Below are 22,314 nucleotides of genomic sequence, written 5' to 3'. Positions count from 1 at the left end.
CTGAGGGAGGGCCGCACTGTCGGAGGGGCGGTACTGAGGGAGGACTGCACTGTCGGAGGGGCAGTACTGAGGGAGTGCGGCACTGTCGGAGGTGCCACCTTTCGGATGAGATGTTAATCCGAGGCCCTGTCTGCTCTCTCAAGTGGATGTAAAAGAGCCCACGGCACTATTTCGAAGAAAAGCAGGGAAGTTCTCCCCGGTGTCCTGGGGCCAATATTTGTCCTTCAATCAACATAACCAAAACAGATTATCTGGTTATTATCACGTTGCTGTTTGTGGGAGCTTACTGTGCACAAATTGGCTGCCGTGTTTCCTACATTACAACAGTGACTACACTTCAAAAAGTACTTCATTGTCTGTAAAGCGCTTTGGGACATCCTGAGGTTGTAAAATGCGCTGGAGAAATGCAACTCTCTCTTTTCTTTCTAATTATAGCGAAAAGTGAACAAGTTTAAAGTGGTGCTTCCTGCTTTATGCTCAATTCTACTTTTTTCTTAAAAATGAACAATGAATGTCTCTATCATTCACGTGCTTATACTACTCAAACACAGCTACACGTCTAATTTTAAGAAACAAATGTGTTCTTAAGAAAATTTGATGAAAATAGGCTGCTCTGTTAAACAATAATTGGATAGAGCAAGCCACGCACCAGATTTCTTACCTTTTCATAAGAAAACAATAGACTGTTGAGCTGGCTTGTTGTAAAGCCAAACCCAATGTGGAAATTTTCAGGAAAGGAGAGGTTGGTCGCAGAAAGGCCCAAAAATCCATTGCCACTAAAGTAGGCAGTCCGGACCAGCTAACGAAAGGAACATTAGAAAACATTACATTAGGTACCTATATATGTTCATAGAATCATACAGCATAGGAGGAGGCAAATTCGGCCCATCGTGCCTGTGCCGGCTCTTTGAAAGAGCTCTCCGATTAGTCCCACTCCCCCCTGCTCTTTCCCCATAGCCCTGCACATTTTTTCCTTTTTAAGTATTTATCCCAATTCCCTTTGAAAGTTACTATTGAATCTGCTTCTACCACTGCCCTTTCAGGCAGCGCATTCCAGATCTTGATGTTCTTGAATGGCTTAACTATTTTTATTTGCTACAACTTAGTACAATTATTTATTAAATCTTAACCAGGTCTTAACTAAGTGATAGAAAGGCTATGCATTACAATCTATGTTTTTCCTATAATTTTTCCTATAATTTTAGTCACATGTGCCTCCCAAGTTGTTACTCAAATTAATCTCCCAGAGTACATCAATGTTAATGTACCAATGAAACATTAAGACTATCTCTGAAAAGACAGTGACAAAATGTGCAGTGATTACTGAAGCAAATAAATAGAGAAATAGACAATCTAAAAAATTAATGTTAATATATTTTTATATCAACAAACTCGAGCCTCCCCCTATTAAGCTAAACAGAGTTTGTGAGTTGATACGACAATATTTATCCCTCAACCAACATCACTAAAACGGATTATGTGGTCACAGAGTTATACAGCCCAGAAAGAGGCCCTTCGGCCCATCGTGTCCGCGCCGGCCATCAAGCCCTGTCTATTCTAATCCCATTTTCCAGCACTTGGTCCGTAGCCTTGTATGCTATGGCGTTTCAAGTGCTCATCTAAATGCTTCTTGAATGTTGTGAGGATTCCTGCCTCTACCACCCTTTCAGGCAGTGAGTTCCAGATTCCAACCACCCTCTGGGTGAAAAAGTTTTTCCTCAAATCCCCTCTAAACCTCCTGCCCCTTATCTTGAAACTATGCAATAGCTGTAAAAGATGTAATAGCAGAGCACTTGGAAAACAGTGACAGGATTGGACAAAGTCAACATGGATTTACAAAGGGTAAATCGTGCTTGACTAATCTACTGGAATTTTTTGAGGATGTAACTGGTAAAATAGATAAGGGAGAACCAGTGGATGTGGTGTATTTGGACTTTCAGAAGGCTTTCGATAAAGTCCCGCATAAGAGATTAGCGTGTAAAGTTAAGGCACATGGGATTGGGGGCAAGGTACTGACTTGGATAGAGAACTGGTTGGCAGACAGGAAGCAAAGAGTTGGAATAAACGGGTCTTTTTCCGAGTGGCAGGCAGTGACTAGTGGGGTACCACAGGGATCGGTCCTTGGACCCCAGCTGTTCACAATATATATTAATGATCTAGACAAGGGAACTAGATGTAATATCTCCAAATTTGCAGACGACACAAAGCTGGGTGGGCGTGTGTGCTGTGAGGAGGATGCCGAGAAACTCCAGGATGATTTGGACAGGTTGGGTGATTGGGCAGAAGCATGGCAGATGCAATATAACGTGGATAAATGTGAGGTTATCCACTTTGGTAGCAAAAACAGGAAGGCAGATTATTATCTGAATGGCAATAGATTGGGAGAAGGGGAAGTGCAACGAGACCTGGGTGTCCTTGTGCACCAGTCGCTGAAGGGAAGCATGCAGGTGCAGCAGGCGGTTAAGAAGGCAAATGGTATGTTGGCCTTCGTAGCGAGAGGGTTTGAGTACAGGAACAAGGATGTCTTGCTGCAGTTGTACAGGGCCTTGGTGAGACCAGATCTTGAGTATTGTGTGCAGTTTTGGTCACCTTATCTGAGGAAGGATGTTCTTGCCATGGAGGGAGTGCAGCAAAGATTCACCAGGCTGATACCTGGGATGGCAGGAATGACGTATGAGGAGAGATTGGGTCGATTGGGCTTGTACTCGCTGGAGTTTAGAAGAATGAGAGGGGATCTCATTGAAACTTTAAAAATTCTGACAGGATTGGACAGACTAGATGCAGGAAGAATGTTCCCGATGGTCAGGGAGTCCAGAACCAGGGGTCACAGTCTAAGGATAAGGGGTAAGCCATTTAGGACAGAAATGAGGAGGAATTTCTTCACCCAGAGAGTGGTGAACCTGTGGAATTCTCTACCACAGAAGGCAGCAGAGGCCAATTCATTAAATATATTCAAGAACGAGTTGGATATATTTCTCAAGGCTAAAGGGATCAAGGGGTATGGGGAGAAAGCAGGGACCGGGTACTGAATTTGGATGATCAGCCATGATTGCATTGAATGGCGAAGCAGGCTCGAGGGGCCGAATGGCCTACTCCTGCTCCTATCTTCTATATTTCTATGCCCCCTGGTTATTGACCTCTCTACTAAGGGGAAAAGTTCCTTTCTATCTACCCTATCTATGGCCCTCATAATTTTGTACACCTCAATCAGGTCCCCCCTCAGCCTTCTCTGCTCTAAGGAAAACAACCCCAGCCTGTCCAGTCTCTCGTCATAGCTGAAGTGCTCCAGCCCAGGTAACATCCTGGTGAATCTCCTCTGCACCCTCTCCAATGCAATCACATCCCTCCTATAGTGTGGCAACCAGAACTGCACACAGTATTCCAGCTGTGGCCTAACTAGCGTCATGATCCAATTGCTGTTTGTGGGAGCTTGCTGTGCATAATTTGGCTGCCGCATTTCCTTATATTACAACAGTGACTACACTTCAAAAGCTGTAAAGCGCTTTGGGATGTACTGATGTTGTGAAAGGTGCTATATATAAATGCGAGTCTTTCTTTCTTCACTGGCCTAGAAATTCCTCTCGGCTGGTATTGGATCAGCCACCCGTTATGCGCAGTGCCTGGTGTCCAGTTGGATTGACGGTAATGGAACTGAATATCAGGCGCTGCGCATAACGGGCGGCCGATCCGATCCGATACCGCCCGACTTGTGCCGCCACCCGAGACTAATTTCTAGGCCACCGCCTTCCACGTGACGGGTGTTGCGATGATTTGTTGTTAGACATTCATTATTATTGACCATCAACAGCAGTTGAATATCAAAACCCACCAAGAGCTCTTGTGCACAGCCTTTACTAACACCGACGGTGTATTCCCTGGACAGATCCCTGTTGTAGTTGTTAGTTTTGGGATTTTTCACGCAGGCTCGCAGTGATGATTTTACAGGCATGTTTAATCTGCAACAGAAAAGAACAAATAGAATTACATCGAATTTAGAGCGCAGGAACAGGCCGCTCGGCCCATCCAGTCAGTGCCGGCGTTTACGCTCCACACGAGTCTCCCCCCACCCCTCTTCATCTCAGCCTATCAGCATATCCTTCTAACATATATATTAACTGGTTATGCATATTCTTAGCAAATGCTGGAGGTTTTCGAATGTAGCAGCCTTTTGTAATTTTGGAAGGTGTGATGGTGCAGCTTTTAGACATCTCTATGGATGTAATAAATATTGCTTCTTGACTAGCCAGCATGATTGAGGAAAATAAGGAGATACAGGAAACTCTTTGGTATCCGGCACCGACGGGACCGGGATGGTGCCGGTTGATTAAAAATTCCGGATGACGGAGAGGGTTATCTACCGAGGCTATTTTTAACAAACAAAAATAAAAAAATCAAGAAATGTGCAGTATACAGTAATTGGGTACTCACCTACAGAAATTTGTTAAATGGATGATGGAAGATGCTTGATTAAGTACAGTACTGCCATACTGCAAGATGGGGGAGATAATTCATGATAAAGATGGAGAGAAACACAGAAAAATGGTGGATCGGAAGAGACAACCGGCAGCGCGGGAGAGTCAGACTCCTGTTATTGAGGTGTTCGGACTTCCGACAGAGCCAAGAAGCCGAGTAGTGGCAGTTTGGAGAACTACCCCCACTGACTAACTCGGCCACCGTGGGAGACTCGGACTCGGCAACATTTCCAGTTAGAGGTGTTGTTTTCGGAGTATGAATTTTGCCGGTTAATAGAGAATTCTGGATATTTAGGTGCCGTTTAAACGAGAGTTTCCTGTATCTCATTTCCTCCCAGCCGATGTGGAAATTTCACTTACTAAGTCCTTCTTTCCCCCCCACCCCGTCCAGCCCCAGTTTTCTTCCTTCCACTCCTGGAGGTGATCACACGCTGGGGCATAATTATACAGCCAGGGCCGTACCTTAATCAAGTGGTCGTTCTGAGTATATGAATCCAGACAGTGAATGTCAACAAGTTATTCAATTAAAGAGGAGGGCAGCTCACCTGGTCTTGTCCTTTACTTCAAAGAATCATAGAATTGTACAGCACAGAAGGAGCCCATTCGGCCCATCGAGTCTGCACTGCCTCTTTCGAAGAGCGATCCCGTTAGTCCCACTCCCCCGCTCTTTCCCCACAGCCCTGCAATTTTTTCTCCTTCAAGTATTTATCCAATTCCCTTTTGAAGGCTACTATTGAATCTGTATCCACCGCCCTATCAGGCAGCGCATTCCAAATCCTAACCACTCGTTGCGTAAAAAAAGTTTTTCTCCTGTCGTCTCTGGTTCTTTTGCCAATCACCTTAAATCGGTGCCCTCTGGTTATCGACCCTTCAGCCATTGGAAACAGTTTCTCTTTATTTACTCTATCTAAACCCTTCATGATTTTAAACACCTCCAGCAAATCTCCTCTTAGCCTTCTCTGCTCCAAGGAGAACAACCCCAGCTTGAGATCGGCACACAAGCAGTTCCCAGGTCAGGTCACCGGACAAGACCTGTTGAGATCTTACTGCCACCCTAACTGAAATCAACTAATTCTGCACAGATCCACGAGTCATGCTGGCACCTTGCTGGTCCATGTGGACCAGTATCAAAGTGAGCCACACGATTATGCACACTGAGCCATTAATACAATATTGAATTTCTACCCTATTATGATATATAACATAGGAACAGGAGGAGGCCATTCAGCCCCTCGGGCCTGTTTCACCATTCAATGAGATCAGGGCTGATCTGTATCTTAACTCCATCCACCCGCCTTGGTTCCCTAACCCTTAACCAACAAAAATCTATCAATCTCAGATCTGAAATTTTCAATTGACCCCCCAGGCTCAACAGCTTTTTGGGGGAGAGAGTTCCAGATTTCCACCACCCTTTGTGTGAAGAAGTGCTTCCTGACATCATCCCTGAACGGCCTGGCTCTAATTTTAAGGTTATGCCCCCTTGTTCTGGACTCCCCCCACCAGAGGAAATAGTTTCTCTCCATATACCCGATCAACTCCTTTAATCATCTTAAAGTATCCCTTAGAGCCCTTTGATAAGAACATAAGAATTAGGAGCAGGAGTCGGCCATTTGGCCCCTCGAGCCTGCTCCGCCATTCAATAAGATCATGGCTGATCTAGTCTTGGCCTCAACTCCACTTTCCTGCCCGCTCCCCATAACCCTTGACTCCCTTATCGTTCAAAAATCTGTCAATCTCCACCTTGAATATATTCAATGACTCCGCCCCCACAGCTCTCTGGGGTAGAGAATTCCAAAGATTCACGACCCTCTGAGAGAAGAAATTCCTCCTCATTTCCGATTTAAAAGAGTTTCCCCTTATTCTGAAACTATGCCCCCTAGTTCTAGATTCCCCCACGAGGGGAAACATCCTCCCTGCATCTACCCTGTCAAGCCCCCTCAGAATCTTATGTTTCAATAAGATCCCCTCTCATTCTTCTAAACTCCAATGAGTATAGGCCCAACCTGCTCAACCTTTCTTCATAAGACAACCCCTTCATCCCAGGAATCAACCTCGTGAACTTTCTCTGAACTGCCTCCAATGCAAGTATATCCTTCCTTAAGTAAGGAGACCAAAACTGTACGCAGTGCTCCAGGTGTGGTCTCACCAACGCCCTGTACAGTTGTAACAGGACTTCCCTGCTTTTATACTTCATTCCCTTTGCAATAAAGGCCAACACTCCATTTGCCTTCCTAATTACTTGCTGTACCTGCATGCTAACTTTTTGTGTTTCATGTACGAGGACCCCCAGATCCCTCTGTACCTCAGCATTCTGTAGTCTCTCTCCATTTAAATAATAATTTGATTTTTTATTCTTCCTACCAAAGTGGATAACCTCACATTTTCCCACATTATACTCCATCTGCCAAATTTTTGCCCACTCACTGAACCTATCTATATCCCTTTGCAGACTCTGTGTCCTCCTCATAATTTGCTTTCCCACCTATCTTTGTATCAGCAGCAAATTTGGCGACAGTACACTCAGTCCCTTCATCCAAGTCATTAATATAGATTGTAAATAGTTGGGGCCCCAGCACTGATCCCTGTGGCACCCCACTAGTTACAGATTGCCAACCTGAAAATGACCCATTTATCCCGACTCTCTGTTTTGTTAATTGGCCAATCCTCTATCCATGCTAATATATTACCCCCAACACCGGGAGCCCTTATCTTGTGATGACTCTTCCTGTTTCAATAATGATCAAAAAAGTATTTTCTTTTTAGTAAAATATATAACATTAAAACCATATAAAGCATAATTTTAAAAACGTACTTAGAACACTTCCACAGCTTTACATTTTTTCTTAGAGTTTGAATATATTATCCTGTGCATTTTTGTTGCTGCCATTTCAAATGTACAGGACATAAAAACAAGGAGAAGTTTGCATAGACCCTCATGTGATGGGAGCTCATACTGAAATCTGGGAGTGGATATCAACATTCTGAATTCATGACTTGCACAGTTATTTGTTCACTAAAGTCTGGGCTGAAAATCATGTTGGACACACTGCCCTTCACGCCCCAATTCTTAATATGCGTTGCTTTCCTGACCAACCCTCCCATCTTCCACCAAGGCCCATTCAGCCATCACCCCTGTGTTCGCTGACCTACACTGGCTCTCAGTCTGGCAACACCTTGATTTTAAAATTCTCATCCTGTTGTTCAAATCCATCCATGGCCTCGCCCCTCCCTATCTTTGTAACCTCCTCCAGCCGTACAACCCTCCGAGATCTCTGCGCTCCTCCAATTCTGGCCTCTTGCACATCCTCGATTTTCATCGCTCCACCATTGGCGGCCGTGCCTTCAGCTGCCTGGGCCCCAAGCTCTGGAATTCCCTCCCTAAACCTCTCCGCCCCTCTACCTCTCCCTCCTCCTTTAAGACGCTCCTTAAAACCTACCTCTTTGACCAAGCTTTCAGTTACCTAATATCTCTTTATGTGCCTCTGTGTAAAATTCTGTCTGATTATGCTCTCGTGAAGGACCTTGGGACATTTTGCTACGTTAAAGGTGCTATAGAAATGCAAGTTGTTGTTGTTGTCATCTTACAAAGCTCTGCGAGGGGAGCGCAAACCCGTAGAATTAGTCCTCAAATTTTGGAATTTGCGCAGTAGATCGGCAGAGTTGCCAGGTGAAATGGTGTGAATGGTTAGAAAGAGTGTTTCTCCAAGGGTCCCGCTGATCTCCTGCCGAAGTTACAGCCACAGACAGTGGGAGAACTCTGCAGAAATTGTGGGGCCAGGTTTTTAATTTCATATCTTACGTTTATCTCATTCTTGTAAATTATAGGGAATTTTGGCCTAGTCTCCTATAGGATGGGGGGATTGTCCTATGAGGAGAGATTGAGAAGACTAGGCCGAAAGTCCCTAGAATTTAGAAGAATAAGAGGTGATCTCATTGAAACATATTAAATTTTTAAAGGGCTTGACAGGGTTAATGCTGAGAGGATGTCTCCCCTGGCTGGAGAGTCTAGAACTAGGGGTCAGAGTCTCAGGATAAGGGGTCGGCCATTTAGGACTGAGATGAGGAGGAATTTTTTTCACTCAAAGGGTTGTGAATCTTTGGAATTCTCTACCCTGGCGGGCTGTGGTTGCTCAGTCGTTGAGTATATTCAAGACAGAGATTCATAGATTTTTGGATATTAGGGGAATCAAGGGATATGGGGATAGAGTGGGAATGTAGAGTTGAGGTGCAAGATCAGCCATGATCTTGTTGAATGGTGGAGCAGGCTCGAAGGGCCGAATGGCTTAATCCTACTCCTATTTCTTATGTTCTTATGTTCTTAAATTGAAATTATTCATGCAGGCAAATTTTTTTTTAAAGACATTTGTATCTTGCATCCAGCTTCCTTTTAAAAAAAGACTTCAACATACCCTTCCTTAATGTGTAGCGGTATTCCTCCAAGGTAATAATTAGGGAAGCCCATCACATCGAAAACATCTTTGTCATCGAGAAACTTCTCAGTGCCAACTGTTACAACAGCACGGTACTGCCCAGACTGTTTAAACATTTGGAGTTTGATCTTAAAGTAAATGGGAGTTGAAGAGAAAATTGTAAGTTTGACTACAAATATCAAAGAATTAATAAATTGTGATAGATGAGACTTGAAAACGAAGTTAATTTCTCTTCACCTAAAGTACGGTTGACAACGTTGACCCTTCAGAACTAATTTTTCCCTCTGAGAAGTACTTTTACACTGAGATACTTCAAAAATACGTTTGGAAAATTGACAGGAAACAGAGTATCATGAAAATGTCATTTAGTACCTCACAAACTTTGGACATGGCACTGAGGCAAGCTGTTCATTTGCAGGGAACATAACACATTAAATACCACTCAAAAGCAGAGAAGTTACGTTAAACTTGTGTAGAACGTTGGTTAGACCACACTTGGAGCACTGAGCACAGTTCTGGTCTCCATATTACAAAAAGGGATACAGAGACACTGGAGAAGGTGCAAAAAAGATTTACAAGGATGAAACCAGAACTGTGAGGTTACACCTATCAGGAAAGATTGAACAGGCTGGGGCTCTTTTCTCTAGAGAAGACTGAGAGGTGACCTGATAGAGGTCTTTAACATAATGGAGAGGTTTGATGGGTAGATGTAGAGAAGATGTTTTCAGTTCTGAGGGAAAGCTAGATAAGCACATGTGGGAGAAATGAATAGAAGGATATGTTGATAGGGTGAGATGAAGAGAAGTGGGAGGAGGCTCTTGTGGAGCAGAAACACCAGCGTGGACTTGTTTGGCTGAATGGCCTGTTTCTGTGCTGTAAAATTCTATGTACAGACAAAGGTAAGAAAGAGACCAAATTTTCCCACTTACAGGAAATCCTTAAGTATATTATTAGATTTTTTTTTCAGGAAATATAAGATACATTTTTTGATAATAGTTTACTTATTTCTAGCCAGTAATTATTCATTTTTATTTATTTATACTGTATGCAATGACCCCTTTAAGCTGTGCGGCTGCGTAGCGCTCTGGAGATCCCGCGCAACTGGCTCACCGGCTTTTAAATGGGAAAAATCCTGCATGTGTGGTATTTTGAATGGGCTGTGCACCCAAAAAAAAAATTCAAGGGAACATTGACTGTATGCTAAAGGAATCAGCAAATATCATATCAATTTTTTACTCGGATTTTTGTGTCTGTAATATATTCGCAAAACTGAGAAATTAAATTTAATCTCGTATTTATATCTTACCCGTTTGTTCAGAAGAAAATCAACAATAAAATATAATTTACCACATTCTCCTTGGTGGTATCGATTCGATTCTCTGAATGTACAATCGTGGGTGAATTTGATCGGAGGTCAGATCTGAAGACCAACTTTCCATCCTCAATGGTTAGAGCAATGCTTGTATTCTGGAACAAACAATGAATCTGGTTATAAACCACAACCTATATAATATGTTTGAACAACAACAATTTGCATTTATAGTTCTGATGAAAGGCCATCGACCTGAAACGTTAACTCTGTTTCTCTCTCCACAGAAGCTGCCTGACCTGCCGAGTGTTTCCAGCATTTTCTGTTTCTATTTAAGATTTCCAGCATCCGCAGTGTTTTGCTTTTGTATTAGTGTTTAATTCATGGCCACTTCACTTCCAGGAATGCCCACCTTGAAGAAGTTCTGCTCTTCTCTCTGACGGGATTTCTGTTCATCTCTTTTACCTTGTTCATCTTCATTGCTTTCTGTTCCCCTTCTCATGTTTGATCAGATATCACTTTCACAGCCACATCCCTAAAGTTCTGACGATAGGTCATTGACCTGAAACGTTAACTCTGTTTCTCTCTCCACTGATGCTGCCTGACCTACTGAGTGTTTCCAGCATTTTGTTTTTATTTTGCATTTATATAGTGCCTTTAACATAGTAAAACATCCCAAGGTGCTTCACAGGAGCATTATCAAATAAAATTTGACATTGAGCCACAAAAGGCGATATTAGGACAGGTGACCAAGCGCTTGGTCAAAGAGGTCGGTTTTAAGGAGCGTCTTAAAAGGAGGAGAGAGAGGCGGAGAGGTTTAGGGAGGGAATTCCAGAGCTCGGGGCCCAGGCAGCTGAAGGCACGGCCGCCAATGGTGGATGTGCAAAAGGCCAGAATTGGAGGAGCGCAGAGATCTCAGAGGGTTGTGGGGCTGGAGAAGATTACAGAGACAGGGAGGGGCGAGGCCATGGAGGGATTTGAAGACTAGGATGAGAATTTTAAAATGGAGGTGTTGCCGGACCAGGTGCCAATGTAGTTAGGATGCAGGCATTAAGAGTTCTGGATGAATTCAAGTTTACGGAGGGTGGAAATTGGAAGGCTGGCCAGGAGAGCATTGGAATAGTAATGGAGGAATGACGTCAATTGTGGTTAGTGGCTGAACAAACACTAAAATCAACAAGCATAAAAAACACGTGTAGTATATGATCAGTGCTCTAACATTAACCTTGAGAAGCTAAACATGCATTACATGCACTGTAATTTGTCATCCATCAAATTATTTTGTTAATAGGAATCAAGTGACTAGGTTTGAAACTTCATGGAGTAGAAGTTCTTTTATGCACATTATTGCTACATTTCCAGTGCCTGAATGGTGCCCCCAATATTGGGCCTCAGGCCTCACTTCAATGGAGCCAGCCTGGCGTGAACAGCCAGCCAGAGTAAACCACGATCGGGCATCTGTTCGTGTCGCAGCTTCCCTCAGGCCAACGAGGGCCAGGGAGGGGGATTGGAGGCCGGGGGAGGGGAGTTGAGGCCGGGGATCGGGGGAGGGGTGTCAGAAGCCGGGGACCGGGGGAGGGGTGTCAGAGGCCGGGGACCGGGGGAGGGGTGTCAGAGGCCGGGGATCGGGGGAGGGGTGTCGGGGACCGGGGGAGGGGTGTCTGAGGCCGGGGATCAGGGGAGGGGTGTCAGAGGCCGGGGACCAGGGGAGGGGTGTCAGAGGCCGGGGATCGGGGGAGGGGTGTCAGTGGCCGGGGGAGGGGTGTCAGAGGCCGAGGGAGGGGTGTCAGAGGCTGGGGATCGGGGGAGGGGTGTCAGAGGCCGGGGGAGGGGTGTCAGAGGCCGGGGATCGGGGGAGGGGTGTCAGAGGCTGGGGATCGGGGGAGGGGTGTCAGAGGCCGGGGGAGGGGGAGGGGTGTCAGAGGCCGGGGGAGGGGTGTCAGAGGCCAGGGATCGGGGGAGGGGTGTCAGAGGCTGGGGATCGGGGGAGGGGTGTCAGAGGCCGGGGATCGGGGGAGGGGTATCAGAGGCCGGGGGAGGGGTGTCAGAGGCCGGGGGAGGGGGAGGGGTGTCAGAGCCCGGGGATCGGGGGAGGGGTGTCAGAGGCCGGGGATCGGGGGAGGGGTGTCAGAGGCCGGGGATCGGGGGAGGGGTGTCAGAGGCCGGGGATCAGGGGAGGGGTGTCAGAGGCCGGGGATCGGGGGAGGGGTGTCAGAGGCCGGGGATCGGGGGAGGGGTGTAAGAGGCCGGGGACCGGGGGAGGGGTGTCAGAGGCCGGGGATCGGGGGAGGGGTGTCAGAGGCCGGGGATCGGGGGAGGGGTGTCAGAGGCTGGGGGAGGGGGAGGGGTGTCAGAGGCCGGGGGAGGGGTGTCAGAGATCGGGGGAGGGGTGTCAGAGGCCGGGGGAGGGGTGTCAGAGGCTGGGGGAGGGGGAGGGGTGTCAGAGGCCGGGGGAGGGGTGTCAGAGGCCAGGGATCGGGGGAGGGGTGTCAGAGGCCGAGGATTGGGGGAGGGGTGTCAGAGCCCGGGGATCGGGGGAGGGGTGTCAGAGGCCGGGGATCGGGGGAGGGGTGTCAGAGGCTGGGGATCGGGGGAGGGGTGTCAGAGGCCGGGGGAGGGGTGTCAGAGGCCGGGGGAGGGGTGTCAGAGGCTGGGGATCGGGGGAGGGGTGTCAGGGGGAGGGGGAGGGGTGTCAGAGGCCGGGGGAGGGGGAGGGGTGTCAGAGGCCGGGGATCGGGGGAGGGGTGTCAGAGGCCGGGGATCAGGGGAGGGGTGTAAGAGGCCGGGGACCGGGGGAGGGGTGTCAGAGGCCGGGGATCAGGGGAGGGGTGTCAGTGGCCGGGGGAGGGGTGTCAGAGGCCGAGGATTGGGGGAGGGGTGTCAGAGGCTGGGGGAGGGGGAGGGGTGTCAGAGGCCGGGGGAGGGGGAGGGGTGTCAGAGGCCGGGGATCGGGGGAGGGGTGTCTGGGGGAGGGGGAGGGGTGTCAGAGGCCGGGGGAGGGGTGTCAGAGGCCGGGGATCAGGGGAGGGGTGTCAGAGGCCAGGGATCGGGGGAGGGGTGTCAGAGGCTGGGGGAGGGGTGTCAGAGGCTGGGGGAGGGGGAGGGGTGTCAGAGGCCAGGGGAGGGGTGTCTGAGGCTGGGGATCGGGGGAGGGGTGTCAGAGGCCGGGGATCGGGGGAGGGGTGTCAGAGGCCGGGGGAGGGGTGTCAGAGGCTGGGGGAGGGGTGTCAGAGGCCAGGGGAGGGGGAGGGGTGTCAGAGGCCAGGGGAGGGGTGTCAGAGGCTGGGGATCGGGGGAGGGGTGTCAGAGGCTGGGGATCGGGGGAGGGGTGTCAGAGGCCGGGGATCGGGGGAGGGGTGTCAGAGGCCGGGGATTGGGGGAGGGGTGTCAGAGGCCGGGGATCGGGGGAGGGGTGTCAGAGGCCGAGGATCGGGGGAGGGGTGTCAGAGGCCGGGGATCGGGGGAGGGGTGTCAGAGGCCAGGGATCGGGGGAGGGGTGTCAGAGGCCGGGGATCGGGGGAGGGGTGTCAGAGGCCGGGGATCGGGGGAGGGGTGTCAGAGGCCGGGGGAGGGGGATGGAGAGGGTGGGGATGAAGTGTATCCGAGGACGGGAGCAGAGGCCGGTGATTGGGGGGGAGGGGTTTATTGGAGGTCGGGGGAAGGGATCGGAGGCTGGTGATCGGGGGAAGGGTGCAACGGTAATCAGTGCGGGATGTGGGGATTGGCGGCTTGTGTTCTTTAAATCTGCTCCTCCCAGCTCCAAAATTCAGGTTATATGTTGGACATCCTGGAGAGTTAAGGGTTAATAATCAAACTTCCTTGTATCTTGGAGCCACCGGCTTTCCAAGGTGAACAGGATAGCAGCAGGGCTGCCACAGAGAAACCAAGTCTTATCTTCTGCTCCAAATGTCTGAGTATCTACGAAAGATGCTGTGCAAGGAAATAAGTGACTGGGACGACATCGACCATGAGTGATTAAAGTATAACTTTAGTGGTTAGTGTAATAAACATAGGCAGAGGGATCAATTAACTATAGTATAGAAGGGATGTTTAGGAAGATAAGCTGTTAATAAAACTCCTTAAAGGATTCGATGAACAGGTAGGTCAGGAACTCTTGTTTGAGGGAAGTACCTTTGAAGTAAAGAACTACAGCTGTTTATGTAAATAGACGGTCCTCAAGGACTTCAGGAACAGATAAATCATGAGGTCTGATCTGTGACATGTACCTTTGAGGTAGGCAAACTAAGGTGTATAAAGAAGCATGGTATTCAACAGTTAGCTGGAGGGCTCGAAAGATAGAGAAATCGCAAAGCTACTCTCTCTGTGTAAGGTGTGGATTGATCACCCGTGCTGCATGTGAATAAAGGCTGTTCCGTAGACTCCGCCAACAAGTGTCTTGTGCTGACTCGAAGGGTGTCGTTGTGAAACATGGAAGGAGAGAGGCTGACTAACAGCTGATCCAACAGCTAGTGAGTTTCAAAAATGTACCTTCTTTTGGTAGGAGGCGGTCCAGGGTCTGGGTTTTGGCCTCAGCCTGATGTTAGGCCCTTATTTCCAGATGCAACAGGGTCCAACGCCTGTTTCAGGCGTGGGCACCACACATTTCCTTTTCCTTTCCCGACATGGCGGGCGGTGCGACTTCCGTCCGAAAATATGCGCGAGCACCACCTCGCCTGCCATATCGGGGGCTTAGTCGGCCAGCTGTCGCCTGAAAAATGAGCACCGCCCGGCTGACTCTCTCGGCCAGTAAATAGCTTCTCCCCATGCCTTTGTTGCTGCACTGAGACCAGCGTATTGGGACATCAATGAACTGCTCCATCCAAGCAGACGGATTACTGAAACCCGCCCATCAGCTGAGCAAGTGCACGTCTCGCAGTTATTGGGCACTGAGGGAAGTTGCCAGGAGCGCAGTGACAGATTATCTCCCACCCTTTCATTCCAGACACTGGGGTATGGTGTAGCAGTTTCCGAAAGAGCAACAGAGGAGTTGGCATATATTGGGGTAAATTCACAATGCTATCACAGTGTGACATGTGGAGTAATGGGACATGACAGACCTATGCACTTCTAGGTGTACCAGTACCCAGGAGGGCCAAATAAGTGGTAGCACTGAGGGACTTGAGTATTATTTTGACATTTTCACCTTACCTTATAAAAACTGAATTTAAAGTAATTGGTAGAAGGACTAGAGGGGAGTTGAGGAGAACTTTTTTCACCCAGAGGGGTGGTGGGGGTCTGGAACGCACTGCCTTTATAAAACACTGGTTTGGCCACAACTGGAGTATTGTGTGCAATTCTGGGCACTGCACTTTAGGAAGGATGTGAAGACCTTAGAGAGGGTGCAGAAAGGATTTACAAGAATAGTTCCAGGGATGAGGGACTTCAGTTACGTGGATAGACTGGAGAATCTGGGGTTGTTCACCTTAGAGCAGTGAAGATTGAGAGGAGATTTGATAGAGGTGTTCAAAATCATGAGGGGTCTGGACAGAGTAGATGGAGAGAAACTGTTCCCATTGGTGGAAGGGTCGAGAACCAGAGGACACAGATTTAAGGTGATTGGCAGAAGAACCAAAGGCGACATGGGGAAAAACTTTTTTATGCAGCGAGTGGTTAGGATCTGGAATGCACTGTCTGAAAGGGTGGTGGAGGCAGACTCAATCATGGCTTTCAAAGAGAATTGGATAAGTACCTGAAAGAAAAAAATTTGCAGGGCTACGGAGAAAGGGCAGGGGAGTGGGACGGACCGAAGTGCTCTTGCAGACAGCTGGCACGGGCTCGACGGGCCGAATGGCCTCCTACAGTGCTGTAACCGTTCTGTGATTCTATGACCTGAAAGGGTGGGAGAGGCAGAAACCCTCATCACATTTAAAAAGTACTTGGATATGCACTTGAAGTGCCGTAACCTACAGGGCTACGAACCAAGAGCTGGAAAGTGGAATTAGGCTGGATAGCTCTTTCGGCCGGCACAGACACGATGGGCCGAATGACCTCCTTCTGTAACGTAAACTTCTATGATTCTATAAGAAACAGAAACAGTGGAGTGTTTTTTTACCTCTTTCTCGAAGTACAAGAGTACTGCATTTTTGGTCCAAGTTTGAACGGTTTGTTCAATTTTTAATCTTTGCGAAGTACTGGTCAAGTCAATTAATGCATATCCAGTTCCATCAAAATAGAAACCATCACTTCCCGGTTCCTTCGTTGGCTTATATCTGTAAAAGAAAAAATGTAGGTAGTTAGCGATCAGGTTAAACTGTAATCATTAGAGTCGAAATTGCTGCTAATGTAGTCAAACACCAAAGGCCCGATCTTAACCCCTGGCGCCCATTGGGAATGGGGCAAGCAGAGGGTTTAAACAGAAACAGTGTCCTGCCCTCTGGCTTGGCGTCACACTCACGCCCACTGGCGTGTGTCGAGCAGTGTGTGAGGCTCTCACTGGAGGCTGGCAAAGACCAAGGGCTGGATTTTGTCAATGGGGACGTGATGGAGGCAGGACTTCCACTTTTTGGGTTGTAGTCCCGCCTCCATCGACTTGTGGCCAACCCACGCTATTTTCCCTTGATTGATCTTGTTAAGCCCGCCCAGCGGGCTCAGCAGGCCAATTAAGGGACACCTGGTTACTGGTGACGTCAGTGATTGACATTTCCTCTGTCAAGAGCTTTTCACAGATGAAAACTCAGCGTTTGACAGCTCTGTGAAGCTGTCAAACACTGACAATCTGTCTTCTAACTTGAGTCCTTCTACTCAGACTCAGTTAGAGATCTCTCCAGACCAGAAAGCAGAGGCTGCAGCTTTTGACAGTTCAGCGGCCATTCTGCTTTCTGTGCCGGTGAGCTGAGGGACTCCCGAGAACTGAAGGAAGGAAGCCTGCAGGAGAAAGTAAAGGTAAGTAAAACTTATTAAAACACTTTACACTTACCTCACACTTACTTCTGCACACATGTACCCATCACTCACCTGCACAACGGACATCTCGACCCCTCCAACCCCTGCAGACCGACGGTCCGCCTCGCTAACTTGGTGTGGTTCAGAGCTGTCAGGAGGCCTACACTTCAGGGCTAAAAATAGGGATTAGGCAAAAAACTGCCGGTTAACTACCTGTTAACAGGCAGTTAATTGGCACTAATCCCCTTCCTGCCTCGGGGAGGCGGCTCCCAGCACAGGTCGGGTACCCGCCTCCTGGGACATTGGCACGGAGGCGGATTGGGGGCGGGATGGGTTCCTGCCCCCCGATTCTGCAATTTTCCCACCACTCCCACCTCCAAACCCGCCTCCACGGGGCTTGGAAATTCAAGCCCCTTGTGTCTGGTGTGGCTTAGTGGGTAGCACTCTCGCCTCTGAGACAGAAGATTGTAGATTCAAGTCCTGCTCCAGAGACTTAAGCACATAATCTCGGCTGACACTCCCAGTGCCAGTACTGAGTAAGTGTTGTTCTGTCGGAGGTGCCGCTAAACTGAGGACCCGTCTGCCCTCTCAGGTGGACATAAAAAATCCCACGGCCACTATTTTGAAGAAGAGCAGGGGAGTTATAGAATCATAGAAAGTTACAGCACGGAAGGAGGCTATTCGGCCCATCGTGTCCGCGTCGGCCAACAAAGAGTTATCCAGCCTAATCCCACTTCCCAGCTCTTGGTCCGTAGCCCTGCAGGTTAGAGCATCTCAAGTGCACATCCAAGTACTTTTTAAATGTGGTTAGGGTTCCTGCCTCTACCACCCTTTCAGGCAATGAGTTCCAGACCCCCACAACCCTCTGGGTGAAGAAATTTCCCTTCAAATCCCCTCTAAACCTTCCCCCAATTACTTTAAATCTGTGCTCCCTGGTTTTTGACCCATCTGCTAAGGGAAATAGGTCCTTTCTATCCACTTTATTTAGGCCCCTCATAATTTTAACACCTCAATAAGGTCTCCCCTCAGCCTCCTCTGTCCCAAGGAAAACAGACCCAGCCGATCCAGTCTTTCCTCATAGCTAAGATTCTCTACTCCCGGCAACATCCTTGTAAATCTCCTCTGTACCTTCTCTAGTGCAATCACATCTTTCCTGTAATGTGGTGACCAGAACTGCACGCAGTACTCTAGCTGAGGCCTAACTAGTGTTTTATACAGTTGAAGCATAACCCCCCCAGCTCTTGTATTCTATGCCACAGCTAATAAAGGCAAGCATTCCGTATGCCTTCTTAACCACCTTATCTACCTGGCCTGCTACCTTCAGGGATCTGTGGACATGCACTCCAAGGTTCCTTTGTTCCTCTACACTACTCAGTGTCCTACCATTTAATGTGTATTCCCTTTCCTTGTTAGCCCTCCCCAAATGCATTACCTCACACTTCTCCAGATTGAATTCCATTTGCCACTGTTCTGCCCACCTGACCAATTTATTGATATCTTCCTGCAGTCTACAGCTTCCTTCTTCAGTATTAACCACACAGCCGATTTTAGTATCATCTACAAACTTCTTAATCATACCCCCTATATTCAAGTCTAGGTCATTGATATATACCACAAAAAGCAAGGGACCTAGTACTGAGCCCTGCAGAACCCCACTGGAAACAGCCTTCCAGTCACAAAAACACCCATCAACCATTAACCGCTGCTTCCTGTCCCCGAGCCAGCTTTGAATCCAACTTGACACTTTGCCCTGGATCCCATGGGCTTTTAACTTTGTGACCAGTCTGCCATGTGGAACCTTATCAAAAGCCTTGCTAAAGTCCATATAAACTACATCAAATGCACTACCCTCATCTACCCTCCTTGTTACCTCCTCAAAAAATGCAATCAAGTTTGTCAGATACGACCTTCCCTTAACAAATCCGTGCTGACTATCCTTGAATAATCCGTGTCTTTCTAAATGAAGATTTATCCTGTCCTTCAGAATTCTTGCCAATAATTTTCCCACCACCGAGGTTAAGCTGACTGGCCTGTAATTAATCGGTCTATCCTTTTCTCCCTTTTTAAACAAGGGTACCACGTTAGCAATCCTCCAGTACCACACCTGAAGCCAGAGAGGATTGGAAAATGATGGTCAGGGCCTCTGCTATTTCCTCTTGTGCTTCGCTTAACAGCCTGGGGTACATTTCATCCGGGCCTGGGGATTTATCCACTTTTAAAGCTGCTAAACCGCTTAATACTTCCTCTCTCACTATGTTTATTTCATCCAGTATTTCACACTCCTCCTCCCTGATAGCAATGTCTACTTCGCCCCTCTCCTTTGTGAAAACAGACGCAAAGTATTCATTAAGAACCCTACCGACATCTCCCGCCTCCACACACAGATTACCCTCATGATCTCTAATAGGCCCTACCCTTTCTTTAGTTATCCTCTTACTCTTAATATATTTATAAAACATCTTTGGGTTTTCCTTGATTTTACTTGCCAAGAATTTTTCATGCTCTCTCTTTGCTTTCCTAATATCCTTTTTAATTGCACCCCTGCACTTTCTGTACTCCTCTAAAGATTCTGGAGTATTTAGCCCTCGGTATCTGTCATACGCCTCCCGTTTTTTCTTTATCCTACCCTGTATGTCTCTAGACATCCAGGGGGCTCTAGATTTGTTAGTCCCACCTTTTTTCTTTAAGGGCACATATTTGGTCTGAACCCTCCGGATCTCCTCCTTGAATGCCTCCCACTGCTCTGACACTGATTTACCTTCAAGTAGCTGTTTCCAGTCCACTATGGCTAAATCCCCTCTGAGCTTAGCAAAATTTGCTTTTCCCCAATTTAGAATTTTTATTCCTGGTCTATCCTTGTCCTTTTCCATAACTACCTTAAATCTAACAGAATTATGGTCACTAGCACCAAAATGCTCCCCCACTGATGCGCCTTCTACCTGCCCAGCTTCATTCCCTAAAACTAAGTCCAGAACCGCCCCCTCCCTTGTTGGGCTTGCTACATACTGGCTAAAATAGTTCTCCTGGATGCATTTTAGGAATTCCGCATCTTCTATACCCTTCACACTAATTTTATCCCAGTTAATATTGGGGTAGTTGAAATCCCCTACTATTACTGCCCTATAGTTTTTGCACTTCTCAGAAACTTGTCTACATATTTGCTCTTCTATCTCCCTCTCACTGTTTGGGGGTCTGTAGTACACTCCCAGCAGTGTGATCGCCCCTTATTTGTTTTTCAATTCGACCCATATGGCCTAGTTTGATGATCCCTCCAACATATCATCCCTCCTCACAGCTGTAATAGTTTCTTTAATCAATACCGCGACCCCCCTCCCTTTTTATCTCCCTCTCTATCCCGCCTGAAAATCCTGTAACCAGGAATGTTGAGCTGCCATACCTGCCCCTCTTTCAGCCATGTCTCTGTAATAGCTATAATATCATAGTCCCAAGTATCTACCTGTGCCCTCAGCTCATCTGCCTTGTTCGCTATATTCCTTGCATTGAAGTATATACCATTTAGTACAGGCAAACCTCCTTGTTGACTATTATCTAGCCCTTGATTCCTCTGTCCTTCCAATTTACTTTCTACGTTTATGTTTTCCAATTCCAGTTTCTCTTCCCTCCCTACTGACTCTATTCTTAGGTTCCCATCCCTCTGCCAAGCTAGTTTAAAACCTCCCCAACAGCACTAGCAAACCCACCCGCGAGGATATTGGTCCCAGCTCTGATGAGGTGCAACCTGTCTGTCTTGTACAGGTCCCACCTCCCCCAGAAACGGTGCCAATTCCTCAGGAATCTAAAGCCCTCCCTCCTGCACCATCCTTCTGGCCACGCATTCATCTGCTCTATCCTCCTATTTCTGGACTCACTGGCACGTGGCACTGGGAGTAATCCGGAGATTACTACCTTTGAGGTCCTGTTTTTTAATCTGACTTCTAGCTCCCTAAACTCTGCCTGCAGGACCTCATCCCTCTTTCTACCTATGTCATTGGTACCGATATGGACCATGACATCTGGCTGTTCACCCTCTCCCCCCAGAATGCTCTGCAGCCGTTTGGTGACATCCTTGACCCTGGCACTAGGGAGGCAACATACCATCCTGGAGTCATCGTCGGTGGCCGCAGAAACGCCTGTCTGCTCCCCTCACTATTGAATCCCCTACCACTATTGCTCTTCCACGATTTTTCCTCCCCCCCTGTGCAGCGGAGCCACCCGTGGTGCCGAGGACTTGGGTCTGACTGCACTCCTCAGAGAGACCATCGCCCCCCAGTACTCAGAATAGAACACTGGTTGGAGAGCGAGATGCCCTCCGGGGCCTCCTGCACTGCCTGCCTGGTCTTCTTCTGTCTGGTGGTCACCCACTTGCTCTCTGTCCGCTCTCTCCTAGGCTGTGGCGTGACCACCTCACTAAATGTGCTGTCCACGTAGTTCTCAGCCTCGCGGATGCACCACAGTGACTCCAGTCGCCGCTCAAGCTCCGTAAACCGTCGCTCGAGTTGTTGCAGCTGCTGACACTTACTGCACATGTAGTCATCCATGCAAAGCGAAGCATCCATGACTTTCCACGTGCCACAGGATGTGCACTCTGCTAGACTGAGCTGCCCTGCCATTCCTGTCATCCCTTTATCTGTCCTCCCTGGTGTCCTGGGCCAATACTTACCCCTCAACCAACATCACTAAAATACAGATTATCTGGTCATTAATACATTGCCGTTTGTGGGAGCTTGCTGTGCACAAGTTGGCTGCCGTGTTTCCTACATTACAACAGTGACTACAATTCAAAGTGCTTTGGGATGTCCTGAGGTTGCGAAAGGTGCAAGTTCTTTTTATTGAAGGCTTCAAAGAAGGTGAACATTTCACATGAAATAATGTACTCCAGAGATAAACCAAGAAGTGTTACCAGCCCCATACCTTTCACACGGTCTGTCTTTTGTAGTATTCATGTTAAATGTTCTTTCGAAGTTGTACACGCTGATCAATTTCTCATTCAAAACACCGAGTTCAATGCAACCTTTATATTTGGGATAGTTTAAGGATACTGGAGGCTGGATAAAAAAAAACTTACAATTAAAACAATCCTCTATACTGAGTAAAATGGTTATAAAGAATTCTTGGAAGCTCAAGGTTCATATAAGCGTGGCTACTTTATGTGACCCACAGTAAGAATGGTGAATGATTACCTGGTAATGCTGCTGATTGCTTCATTACATAGAATTTACAG

The 22,314-nt window shown here is 47.8% G+C and overlaps 1 protein-coding gene across 1 annotated transcript in view; it reads right to left on the bottom strand.

The window, feature by feature from the left end:
* lama3 (laminin, alpha 3) overlaps window positions 1-22,314 on the bottom strand; it is a 340,063-nt gene that overhangs the window by 22,244 nt on the left and 295,505 nt on the right. The window contains exons 63-68 of the mRNA XM_085993930.1: window positions 22,005-22,138; window positions 16,264-16,420; window positions 10,250-10,369; window positions 8,882-9,030; window positions 3,830-3,956; window positions 662-799 (exon numbers count right to left, since the gene is read on the bottom strand). Of these exons, the coding sequence (XP_085850056.1) occupies window positions 662-799; window positions 3,830-3,956; window positions 8,882-9,030; window positions 10,250-10,369; window positions 16,264-16,420; window positions 22,005-22,138 (825 nt within the window). The remainder of the gene's footprint in view (window positions 1-661; window positions 800-3,829; window positions 3,957-8,881; window positions 9,031-10,249; window positions 10,370-16,263; window positions 16,421-22,004; window positions 22,139-22,314) is intronic.

Source organism: Somniosus microcephalus, chromosome 7 (assembly GCF_052327205.1).
Source record: "Somniosus microcephalus isolate GS21.2 chromosome 7, FLI_Smic_1.0, whole genome shotgun sequence".
Classification (NCBI taxonomy): Eukaryota; Metazoa; Chordata; class Chondrichthyes; order Squaliformes; family Somniosidae; genus Somniosus; species Somniosus microcephalus.
Note: the sequence above shows the minus strand (reverse complement) of the source record. Positions and strands in the feature narration are given on the sequence as shown.